The sequence below is a fragment of the Anser cygnoides genome, chromosome 1 (genome assembly GCF_040182565.1).
Source record: "Anser cygnoides isolate HZ-2024a breed goose chromosome 1, Taihu_goose_T2T_genome, whole genome shotgun sequence".
Classification (NCBI taxonomy): domain Eukaryota; kingdom Metazoa; phylum Chordata; class Aves; order Anseriformes; family Anatidae; genus Anser; species Anser cygnoides.
In genome coordinates this window covers 181,755,307-181,767,531 of record NC_089873.1, presented here as the reverse complement: position 1 = coordinate 181,767,531, position 12,225 = coordinate 181,755,307, and the positions used below count along the sequence as shown (strand labels likewise).

Here is a 12,225-nt window from a genome sequence, read left to right as displayed (position 1 = left end):
TCCCTCCTTTCTCTTTTGACATTAAACAGGCCGAGTGGATGAAGGGAAGATGCAGACACAATTAACCAGATATTGCGAACAGCAGGGCTAGTCGCTTTTTATAACTAGTTTATCTCTCAGACACACACAACTATACAGAATAATGCAATAACAAAAATCATGTGGCATTTACCCTGGGTTTATTCACTGCAAGTCCTTTGAGAGTTGCTCTTGTTTGCCTTTATTTAATTGGCATGGTCAGATGGCCACCAGCAGGTCCAAATAAACAGATTCAATAGATTCCATTGTATGTTTTTGTTTGTGTTTGTTTTGTTTTGTTTTTTGTTTGTTTTCTTCATCAGTGTGTAGCGTAAAATATCCAAAACAATTTGTCTGATAACAGGTAATGAGTATTAAATGTGCTCCGTTCCAGCCTGCCTACGGTAAGTTTCAGCCATAGAGCATTTTACAGGCAAAGCAAACTGGGTTAATAACAAAATCACTGATGCAATCTTTAGTGCAGCCTTAGTGGGGACGAGGGTACCACTGAGTGTTACGGCACAAGGTGTCTGGTTGCTCACCGTTGGGGCTCTCTGAGCAGAGGCAGGCATTCTGGTCTGTTTAGGCTTTTTAAAGTGTCTTAAGTTTCGGTGTTTAAGTGGTACGTGGAATCTGTTTAACAAAATTCCACCAATGGGACTTCAGCCTGCCCTTAATACCAGGTATTCGCTTAAGTGCTTTGTTGAATTGTAGCCTAGTAGATCCTCTTGAAAAGAAAGTGATTTTCAATCTAATAAGGTTATCTTAGTGTGAACATTTTAACTACATCAATCAATACGCCCGTCAGGAGTAAATGACTAATGGGATTTCTCTCTTCTTTCTTTCTTTGTTACCAGAATGATGAATTGACTTTGCCTGTTGCTGAAGAGTCTCATCTCCTTAATGCATTGCAGATATGTCTAATGGACGCAAGCTGTCACGGCCTGGCAGTAACCAGTCCCCACCAAAAATATTTCCCCCTGGGACCATTTCATCAGATTCCAGCTCTGCTCTCACAGTGGAAAATGTAAAAAGGCTGGAAAAGGAGTATGCAACTTCTAAAGAAGCCTTCAATAACAAGAAAATACGAGATTATATTAAGCAGAGTAATCTTGCTCTCTCCAGCGAAGAGAAAAGTAGGAAAACCAGCACAGATCTTGTCTGGGAAGAAGAGCCTGAAGGAGCCTCATCATCCTTTCCAGAAAAATGGAGAGAAAATAACAAAGATGTTTGCTGGAAGACTTCTGCAGTAATTTCAAAGAAAGGTAAACTGTTAACAGGTATTGTTAAAAGCAGCCTGTTAGAAGGAAGGCAGCTGTCCTTGATCTTTTCTCAGTTTCTGTTTATATATGGTAAATGTGAGTGCCACGCAGGGGCTGGTTTGTCTGGGGCAATGGCAGTGAGCTGTGAGGGCAAGGCAAGGAGCACAGCACCCAGCCCTGAGCCCCAGCGACAGAGCCTTGGGACAGCTCATCACAAATGGAAAACACTGGTCTAAGTGCAACTGAAAAACCCACACATCCATTTTAGTAAACAATGTGTTCAGAGTGTCTGAGGTGTTCAAAACACCATGGTTTAGGCTTGCCTGGAGCAGTCACGGTTGCTGTGTTGCATGCATATGCCAGCAAATGTGTATTAGACAACTGTCTCTCACTAGATATCTCAAGCTATGTTTACAGTTTGTTGTTTTTTTTTCCATACGCCATGCTTTTAATAATATTTTACAGCTCATTAAGTAATCTAACTAGTGTTTGGAGGCAGATAAGAGAGACGGAAATGTGGTTAATCCATGGAAAGGAAAAAAAAAAAAACAACCCTTAAATTATAGGGAAAAAAAAGATTGTTTAAGGATGGGAAGAATTTGTCCTATTTTGACTGCAATGGCACAGCCCATCTCTGCTTGCAAGCCAGGAGGTGTCTTGTGGCTGTGTGCAGGACAGGGTCACAGCTGTCCCCAGGGAGTGGATGAGCAAGGGACGCGTGACAAAGACAGACCCACTGGGGAGGGACCCACAGCATCCGTGGGGAACGGCAACTGCTTCCTTACTTAGGGCAAGTCCGGCTTTCTGAGAGAGAGTGGGTGCCAAAATGTGGACCCAAGCCAGGCAGCTTGGCCTCATCCTAAGCAAGGTTATTAGAGGAAAGGTTGGCCTTTTTCCCATATTTCCCATGGTCATTTCTATGACCATGCATTCCGCCTACTTGTGGGACAGCGCCTCGCACAGCCAGAAATGCACAGCTGGCATGAAAGAGCCGGGCTAACCCTTCACGTAAAGGGTCAGCAGTTTCCTAGAGAATTCACGCATCACTCCTCCTTGGGGGTTGGCCAACGGAAATGTTTTCTGGTCACTTCTGCATATTTTTTTTTTCAATGTAAATTTTCCTGCCCCCGAGAATGAGAACAACTGACTGCTTGCACACGTAAGGTTTATTTCTTTTGAAGAGCTTTCCGCACGGAAACCAAGTGTTCTTAGCGGGCATGCACGTGAGCAGCATCCTGGAGGGTAAACCTGCTCCTGCAAAAGTCAAAGGATCTGAAATAGCAGCCACGAGCGACCGGTAGGGGATAGGTGCAGAAACTTCTCTCAGGGCTCTCCTAGGAAACCTCTTGTTGGATTTCCACAGTTTTTAAATGTGGAATTTAAAATTCAGGTGAAATAGGATGTTTCTCTCAGCCTGTTTTGGTAAAGGACCACTATTTAGAAATGCATACCAAGGAAAACCCAATGTAGCTGGGAATGCCTTAATAGGGACGTAGAGTGAACAGTTAATTTGTCTTCAAGAATTTGTGTACTGCAGCAATTCAGAGGCTTCTTTGGCCCTTTTCAATCCCTTTTCATTGTTTTTCATCTTTCATAAGAATAGCTTATCTAGTCCTAGCAGTGCAGCCTCATTTTGATGCTTTTTCTGGCTCCCTGTCACAGCCATGCCTCTCTTTTTCCCACATCCTTTATTTCTCCACATTTTCTTCTCCACCACCTCTTCTGCCACCCCACTGCACAGCATCGATACCTCTCACCCTCCCCAAATGCCTCCATGTCCATGTCCTTTCCCCAACCTCCATATGCCAAAGGGGGGGTTCTCCTCCCCCACCACCTTCTGCAAATGCCTGCCCCAAATCTCTCCCTCAGGCCTTCCTGATTTTTTGGAAATAATGCCACTTGGGGTTTTGGCACTGAGGTTGCATGCAGTTGTTTGCAGGATGAAACCTGCAGGGGAAGGTGAAGTGAATTAGCTTGTAACTCTTGTCTCTTCCTCTGCAAAGCTTGCCCTCAGTCGCCAGCCACTTTTTAAGGCTCATTCTTCGGGAGCTTTTTCTTGGCTCGCCTGCAATTTATTATACCACTAAAAGCAATAGGGAAAAAATGTTCCTCGTTAAGGTGGGGGAGGTTTTATCTGAAATACAAAATAATGAAATGGCAAGAAATCTCAAGAAAAAAAAAAGAAGAAAGGAAAAAAAAAAGAAAGAAAGAAAATCCCTGCTGTTCTACACAAAAAGATGATTTCTTTTTAAGATAAACCATTTTCTCTCCCCTCCAGCACCGGCGACAGATTCCCCGTCAGCTCGTCTCACTGGCTCTAAGCCAAGGGAATCCAAGTAAGGAGAGTAATTGGTAGCAATTTTTCTGTATCGCGCAGCCAGGTGAGGCTGTATTTATGCTGTACGTGGGCTGGCAGCAGGAGCACCAAACAGCTGGAGATTTACAGGATGCCTGAGACACCCACAGCCCTGCAGCCGCTGCTCTGCCTCTGCTGTTAATAAACTGGAAGCGATGCCTGTCCTGGTGGCTGTCTGTGGGCCCGTCAGTGTCTGGTGTATTCAAAGGGACGCTGATGGCATCTCTGGAGTTTTTGGTAATGTTACCAATGAACTGGGTGCCATTGATAATGTTATTTTTATTACTATTTGATGTTTTGGCTTTTTTCCTTAATGACATTACCACATGTGCTTGGCACTATGGGAAAAGGGATATAAGCGGCTGTCTAAGGGAAGGCTTGTCATATTGCTGCATGAGCACACAGCTAGGTTTTGTCATTACAAGGTCATAAATTCCCCACTGCAACATGAAGGAGAATCAGTCCCAAGGTTTCCAAGACTGCCAGTGGCCCTCTGCCCCTCGCATGTAAGGAGGAAGTGAGGGCACTTCAGGGAGGGGACAGTGATGGAAGCACCAGAGCATTGCTGCTCTCCCAAAAACCCTCAGGTTTTCACCCACAGATGTTGTGCCCAAAAACCTTTAAAATATGTAGGTCATTAATAAAAAAAGCAGCAGTCTTTACTGGCCTCCTTGAGTTACTAATGCAGGTAAACAAAATTATCAAAAGCCCTTCCCTCCTTCCCTGATTCAGTCTGAGTCAGGCCCCAATCACAGGTTGTTCAGCATCCTTTATTTTTTCCCATGCTTTTTTTTCCATTTTTTGAGGCCACAGGCATCTTTGAATTAGTAGATCAGAGGCAATCACAAAATTCTCCCTGCATTGGACAGACACCTTGATAGCTCTTTGTCGTAAGCTCAAACTGGTTTCACGCAGGCATTTCTGGCATTTTCATGCCAGACAACTTCAGGAAAAAGAAAAAAAAAAAAAAAAGAGGGAGTGGGAAAGTTTCTGGAAAGCACCATTTGTGCTGGACGTGCTGTGACAGGGGAGAAGTCCTGCTTCCCATGCCCCAGGTGGCCCAAAATCCATGCTGCACGGTGGACCATGCCAGCCTAATGCTGTTTGCAGAGCCGTGCAAGGCAAAATGAGCAAAGCAGGGGCTCCAGGACTGGTGTTACATGATGCCACCGTGAGTCACTGCTGGGAAACCTTGCCTAAGCCCCAAAGCCCTCTTCCCCTGTGGCCATGAACTGCCCACGAGCATCCCACACGGTGTCACCTCTTTGCAGGGGCGATAGCAGAAGGCACGAGATGGAGGACGAGATGACCCAGACGGAGTGGAGCTACTCAGATGAGCCCCTGGCTGCCGGGGAGGACAGTGAGTTCGTTTGAAGTGACCCTGCCCAACATCCCGAGTACTCAAGAACTGTGGGTTTGCTTTGGAAAGCAGCTTTTTGGCATCAGCTTACTTTAAAAACAATATTATTCAGAAATAAGTTTTGTTCAGCGGAAATTCTGATGCAGTTGGAGCACTTTGACAAGGATAAATGCCTCTCATTACCGATATCCTAAGTTCTGCTCCCTTCCTGTCATTAAGGCTCAAAATGCCCTGCGGCATTTTTCCTTAGATCCAGCTTTGCTTGGCTTTCCACATTATTAGGGGTTTCACGTAGACACCAGTGAGCACCCAGCGGTAAACCACACTCAGCACCTCAGCTGGTGGCACCGCGGCTGATGAGCATCAGCAAGAGCGCGCTGAGCCCCTCCATCCCCATCCCACTCTGCCGAGGCACAGGGAAAAGCTGGCTTGGTGGTGAGCTGAGGAAATCCCCCAAAGGAGATGGTGCTGGTGCTAAGGTCTGGGACGGCCCTGATGCTGGGTTTGTCCTCTGTCACCACCACAAGCTGGAGATGAAGGGTGCTGATGTGGGAGGACACCCAGGGGTGCTCAGCTTCTCCAGCCCATGCTGTGCCCACGTAAGTTGGTTAAGTCGACAGGGATATTCCTGACCCAGAATGGGGCAATATTCCAGTTTTCAGCCTCTTGTTCCTCACAGACCTCCTCAGGCTGATGAATCAATCCTCTCTCTTTGCCCCAAGAAAGGGGTTGAACTGAGCTTCGCTTGAAGTGAAGCTGAGAGGTTGCTGCCGTTGTGGGCTAAAGCAGCAAAAGCCATCCCTCTCGTCCATGCCTCCTGCAGCCAGAGGTTGCTCGTACCCTGCTCACCCCTAGCCATACACCTTCTCCAGCAGCCCAAGGTCACTTTTCAAAGGCAGCATCCCCTTTTGGGCTAATGCAACTCCTCCATCTCCAGCCATCCGAATTCAGAAGGATGCTCAAGAGCTGAGGTTGCTTCAATTTCCAGGGTCACGCCAGGCACCTAAATGTTTCAGGGGCTCCTCGTTTAAGTGCTTATCCATGAGAGAAGCCCTGCATTGTCACCAGGCTGCCTCAGCCCGTGAGGGCTTGTTAATGCTTAGCTAGCAAAACAAAAGGCATTCGCTTCTTGGCTACAGCTTGCTGCCAAGAGATAGGCAGGTCGTGCTTCAATGCAGATGTCTCAGGGAAAAAAAAATGTGCAGTGCATTAGAGAGCTGTGACTCATAGAATAATTATCCTCATTTCTCATAGTTTATTAATAATTTAAACCCAATCTTGGTGTTATTGATCTATCATTGAATCGGAGATTTATTTCAGATCTGTAGTCACAGAAGCAGTAAATTTAATCCCCCTTCCCCTCCCACCCTTCCACCCACTAAACTCACTTTATAACTAAAACATGATGTTTAGGCTGTTTCAGTAATAGGAGAAGAGAGCTCTGGGGCTGTCAGTGGCAGGAGCAGCCCCAAGTCCACAGAAGATGCAGGTTCTGGTTTTTACACCATTTTTGGACCGTACCTCTGCCTGCGCATGGTCCCAGGGATGCTAAAGGCCCACTGAGAGAAGCAAATGCTACTTGCTGGCGTGTGCATCCTGACCTAATCTTACTTAAACTGGCAAAAACCTGAAGCAGCTGCCCCTGCATCCCGGGAGGACCATGACCATAAAATCAATTTAAGTGCATGGAGGATCAAGCCTAGAAAACTACGATGTGAAGACTCCTACAGCAGTGCTCACTTGGCTGTAACATGTGTCGTGCATTCACTCGTACAGGCAGCAAGAGCTGTCCTTTTACAGGAGGCCAGGAATAGCAAACAGTGTGCTTTACTGCTATAAAGTGCCCAGAACAGTGATTTTTTTTTTTTTTTGTAGGCAAATGAAATTCATTTTTATTAGACCAATTGTAGTATACAGCTGGGGTGGAAAATGTGGTTTTGGCTGCAACAGCTCTTTCTCAGATCTGAAAGAAAGCAGCAAATATGCCCAAATGCTCATCTGTTCCTTTCCATATATATTAACGGATGCAATTAAAAGTATTACCCGCCCAACCTCACCACAGCAAGTGGGATATTTAATGTATTCAGGTCTTGTTACACCCTGGCGAGGAGAGGAAGTGCATTTTCCAGACACTTTATAAGTGAACAAGTACTTGTGTCCCCATCTCATTCCCCCCTTTAGTTGCCTCCTCTCAGGACCTCCAAGGGTCACTTTGCTTTGCCATTTCCCTGCCAAGCAGAGTCATCAGCAAGGGAAGCTGCAGACCGTGCTCATGGCCAGGAAATAGTTCGGGGCACAGTGCAGTGGGGTGCGAGTGACATCTGGGCAGCTGACAGTCACAGGAATGCAGCAGAATTTGGAGATACGTGGTCCGTACTCCACATGGCTCCCCTCAGAAGTCACGACGACGTTGTGTCCTCGTGCTTTGGGAATTTCTGCTCTTCCCTCCAGGTGTGGTGGTGCTCCTCAGGGACACCGAGATGTTCTCCGAGGCAGAAGAGAGCAAGGAGCCAGCTGAAACCGAGGAAGAGGCAGGAGCTGAGGAAGGAGAGGAAGATAACCAAGCAGAGATGGGTGAGCAAGGTACAGTGAGACCTTCACTTAATCACAGCAACCACGAGATAAATCTGAGCTTTCAAGATGCCCATCTGCCATCGATGATGGCCCTTTGAAAAGCCTAAACTAAACTAGAAATTGTTTTGCTCATGAGGATGGCCAAACCACTGAAGTCCTGCTTTTGCCACCATGGATCAGGGATTGGCAATGTTTGGTGGTAATGGAGGACCAGCGATGCTGGATGCAGCCGTAATAAAAACGAGGAGGGAAATGTAAATTGGGGTATTTTTGTCAGAATACTAGAGGTAGCCTCTAGGAAAGGGTCGGGCAAATGCCTGGCAGCACCAGCCTTAGACCGGAGGGTGTCAGTCCTCTTCCTCACATGGCCTTCCTCCCCAGTTTCAATGGGTTCCAGTTCTGACCCACCTCGGATGGTGGGGCAAGGGGTGTCACAGACCACAAGAAGCAAGAAAAACACATGTTTTGGAGGAAGAAAACAGCTGGGAAATGGGATGAAAAAAAAAAAGAAAAGTGGGAATCTGAGAAAGAGAACAAGAAATATGGAATAAGAGAAGAAAAACAATATCAATATCTGTGGAGGAATTAATGGAAAACTCAGGAGGAAAGACCCCGGGAGCAGAGGAAAACAAGAACAGGGGTTAGGAGAGAAGTGGGGAAGGAAGGTGGAAAAGCAGAAGGAGAGACATTGAAGGGGGAGGTGGATATAAACTAAAGAAGCAAAGCCGAGCAGAGAAGAAATTTATCTGGAAAGCCAAGTGGAAGCTGCAAAGCAGAGAGACTGATGCCAGAGAGCCGGGGGGGATAGACTCAGCAAGATGATTTTGCTTGTTGTTCATTGAAAGTTCAGTGGCAAAATGTAGCAGAAAACGTAACTCCTCTTTTCTTCTTCTGTCTGGGTATCTGCAGTCCTCAGAGGCTGCGAAAGAAAGGGCTGGGACAGCAAAGCACTTCCTTTCTGTTCTGGATAAAAAGCACTTGCACTGGGGAGAAAAGGGGAAAGGGCAGAAAGAGGAGAATCTTGCTTTTCTGTTTTCCTTTTTTTTTTTTTTTAATTTATTTGGAGGTTTTCATTTTCACAACAGTCCCACTGGCTTTGGCACACGTTTCTGCGCTTGGTGTGAGGTCTGCTCCAGCGCTGGGTGCCGAGCAAACCACGAGGCACCAGAGCAGAGCTGCGGCCTGGGCTCCCCCCCTTTGCCCACCCCAAGCCTCTCCATCTCCTATCAGTGGGGGGCAGCAGCTTGAAATCTGCAGGAGGATGCCTGGCAGATTTCCCCCACCCCGCAGCTCATCCCCCCATCCCTACGGTTGCTTGTCAGCCGTTCATATAAATAGGATTAACATCCGCAGTTACACTGAGCTAGGTTGCAAATTACGCGGGCTATCAAGCCTCGTGCTTCAGGGCATACGCTGATTACCATCGGAGGGGCAAAAATGAGTTTTTCCAATAACAGAATATTGCATGATTGACTGGGGACATTACAGGGCAGAGCGGATTAGCCTCTGCCATCAGTATCAGTTACGTGTCATTACTGCATCAAAGCACCAGACGTAGGCGAGCCACTTCCACCCGGGCCGCGCTGCAGGTGGCTGGGTCTGGAGGAGCAGGGTCAATTGTTAAAGCCACTGCTGGTTTCTAAGCCTGCTATAAAACGTGCCTCCAGCAAGCTGCACCCCCTTGCTTCTGCTGCTTGCCTCCCGGGCAGTACGCCGCATGCCTTTGGCTCGCTAGAGGAGTTCGCCCTCCTTCCCTTGCCCTCTTAGGGCCAAATTCAGCCCTGCAGGATCCATCTATCCCCAGCCCATCGCCCTTTGTGTTTTTTTTTTCCCCTAGCCCAAATGATATTCCTCTGGCACTGGTTTCTGCGGCTCGGAGCCAAGGGCTGAATCCTGCAGTACAATATAGAGGCCGTGGCCGTAAAACGTCATCCTATACCTTCATTTTATACAAGTCTAAATCACACGTGTATTCCTGGGGCTCATGGGTCTGTGGCTTTGCAGCCACAGAAAAGACCAGTTCCTGCAAAACCCTGGAGCATCTCTTGGCGTCTCCCAACTCTGATGGGACTGAGAGGTACCGGAGGAGCTGCTGCAGCTGGTGGGCTGGGTGGTATCGAAGTGCTGGGGCATCTGACTGCTGGTGCTACACCTGGGCATGGAAGATAAGACCACCCAGGCTGGCTCCAGCTGGTTTTCCCCACCCTTCTGAGATGACACGGGGTCAGAAGCTGCTATGGGCAAAGAGCGATGAGGTTGGCCATGGGGGATGTCCTCCTCAGGAGTGTTTCTGATGGTCGGTGCCCCAGGAAGGGATGCTCCTGACTGAAGGGTCTGCTGACCCTACCCTTATGGTGCTTCCAGGGGCTTGTGAGAGGGACTGCAGTCCCCCTTAGCTCTCTGCTATGGATGAACAGCTTTGCCCACGCTCCACTTTCAGACCATCTCATTTCCTTCGTCTTGGCAGCAAATGATTGTCTCCTTTGAATGGAAGAGCTAGAATTGACAGAAAATCCAAAATAAGAAACATAATTAGCAACAAAACTTTTAATTCCCCATTCTAAGCTATTTCTAAGTGTGTTAGCTCTTATTTATTGAACGGGCTTGACATTTAGACAGTTCCTTTTAATGCTAATAGTGTTGATTACCAGGTTGAATCCTACTGCTTTGAGGAAACTGCTGCTCAGTATTCAGAGCTGCCGAGTTGCCCCTGCACAGAAATGCTTGCTTTTTCTTCACGAGAAATATGTATTATTCAGCACAACCACATTAAAATAAGGCAATCAAGGGAGTTAGGAACCTGAGCCAGCAAGGGCAGCCTAGGCACAAGGTGTATGGCTGTGGGGTGCCCAGCTTTGATTTATTCATTATATTTTTATAATGATATATAAATAAAAAATATTTATAATTTGAAAATATATCATATAATACATAATGCACATAAATAAATAAATAGACAAATATTATTTATGTTTTAGCCTTTCCATGTCTAAACAATCTCTCTAGCACCAGTGGGATGGGGCCAGCACACTGAGGAGGAGGAGGGGGTGGTAGGGGTAGTCAGAACAGGGAAGGGAGAGAGAGAGGAAGGGGAAGGGAAGGGGAAGGGGAAGGGGAAGAGGAGGAGGAGGAGGAGGAGGAGGAGGAGGAGGAGGAGGAGGAGGAGGAGAAGGAAGAGGAGGAGGAGGAGGAGGAAGAGGTTTTCTACTCTTGCCCACTTGCAGTTTGCACTCTTGTTTCAGGACTCTGCTTCCTCCATCTCCATACAGAGCCAAACACAGCAGGAACTCCTTCCTAATGGAAATCTAGGGGCAAGATTTTTTTTTTTTTCCCCCATAACAATCACTATCAGATTATTTTCTTCGGTGTGTGTAATAGAGCTTTTTGTGCTCCCTCTCCTGCAGATCAATCGAACAGACAGGTGTCTGATTGCCCTCCTGTTTCAATGTATATGATCATTACTCCTTTCGGAGCTGCTGCAAAATAGCACAAGTGTCAATACGAACAGAATTCGGCCTTACATCTGCTTTAGATAAGGCTTTATAGGTAAAAATTGTAGTTTTTCAGAAAATAAGCCTCTCCTCCACATTACGGAGCGCACAATGTCAACACGAGGCTGCTCGGGAGATGCGGCCGCCTCCAGAAATCGGGCAGGCCGGCAAATGCTGAGAGTGACAAGCCAGCCTGCTCTGACAAGCTTTGCCAAGGGCTAGCTGAGTGCGAGGAGATTACCATGGTCTGGGGAGCAGAGATACTTGAGCTCAGTAATTTCCCCCGGGGCGCGATTACCTTGTAATAGCCACTATCCCTCATCCTCATTTCTCGCTGGAGACGAGGTGCAGAGTTAGGCTCCTGGCTCGTATCCATCAGCTGGTAAAGAGCCAAGGCAGGAGTTTTAAGGCAACCTTGGAAAGGTGCACAGGGACAGAAATGTATATGAGGTCCTGTCATTAACATCCTGAGCTTTCAGCCAGAAGAAGCTCTTATATGTTGTGCAACTGAAGTGTTCCAATGCTTTTAGTGTTTTTTTGTTTTTTTTTTTATTTACTGGGGGAAAGCTTGAGTGAATCAAATCTGGACATTCAAGACAATGTGTATCTGCTTTTTGTTGCTCTCCCTTCATTTGTAACCATGCATAATGAGCAGAAGAGGAGGTGTTTTCTTTGGGTGCTGCTTTGGAACAAAAGAAAAACCAAGATGACCCAGGTCACGCCAGAGGAAAGTGAGCTGAGTGCCACCAAATGTCTTGTTCTGAGACACAGCCACTTGATGTCCCTGAAGGCCAGAAGGACTGGACAGGCTTCCCCAGGTCCCAGAGCTGGCCATGGGAGGAGATGGTGCGGGTCCGGTGTCTGCAGGGGTCCCTTTTGCTATGGGACGCACATACCCATAGAGGACAGCCAGCACACGGGTGGGGTGGTGCTGGCTCTCAGTCACTACAGCCTGCTTCAGGGCTCCCAGTGATGCTCACAGAGGTCACTGCTTCATCTTCCACAGCGGAGATATCTCCCAAGAAGAGGTCTGTGCTCTGAAGTGGTTGGCCTACGGGGGCTTTCTCTTTGGGAGCTAAAGGAAGAGGGGATGCAGCTGCCCTTGGGTCTTGGTGGTAGTGCTTTTAAGCTGAAAATCATGCCTGGTGTGTTCAGCCTGGAAAG

The 12,225-nt window shown here is 47.3% G+C and overlaps 1 protein-coding gene across 5 annotated transcripts in view; it reads left to right on the top strand.

Annotated features, from left to right (window-relative positions):
- The window catches only part of ERICH6B (glutamate rich 6B), a 30,393-nt gene that overhangs the window by 7,207 nt on the left and 10,961 nt on the right, over positions 1–12,225 (top strand). For 4 of the 5 annotated variants that reach the window (XM_066988551.1, XM_048046929.2, XM_066988561.1 and 1 more), the window contains exons 2-5: positions 876–1,283; positions 3,559–3,616; positions 4,908–4,996; positions 7,448–7,579. In XM_066988551.1, coding sequence (XP_066844652.1) covers positions 935–1,283; positions 3,559–3,616; positions 4,908–4,996; positions 7,448–7,579 — 628 coding nt within the window. In that variant the 5' untranslated portion in view covers positions 876–934. The remainder of the gene's footprint in view (positions 1–875; positions 1,284–3,558; positions 3,617–4,907; positions 4,997–7,447; positions 7,580–12,225) is intronic. The other variant, XM_048046927.2, reaches the window with a different exon arrangement.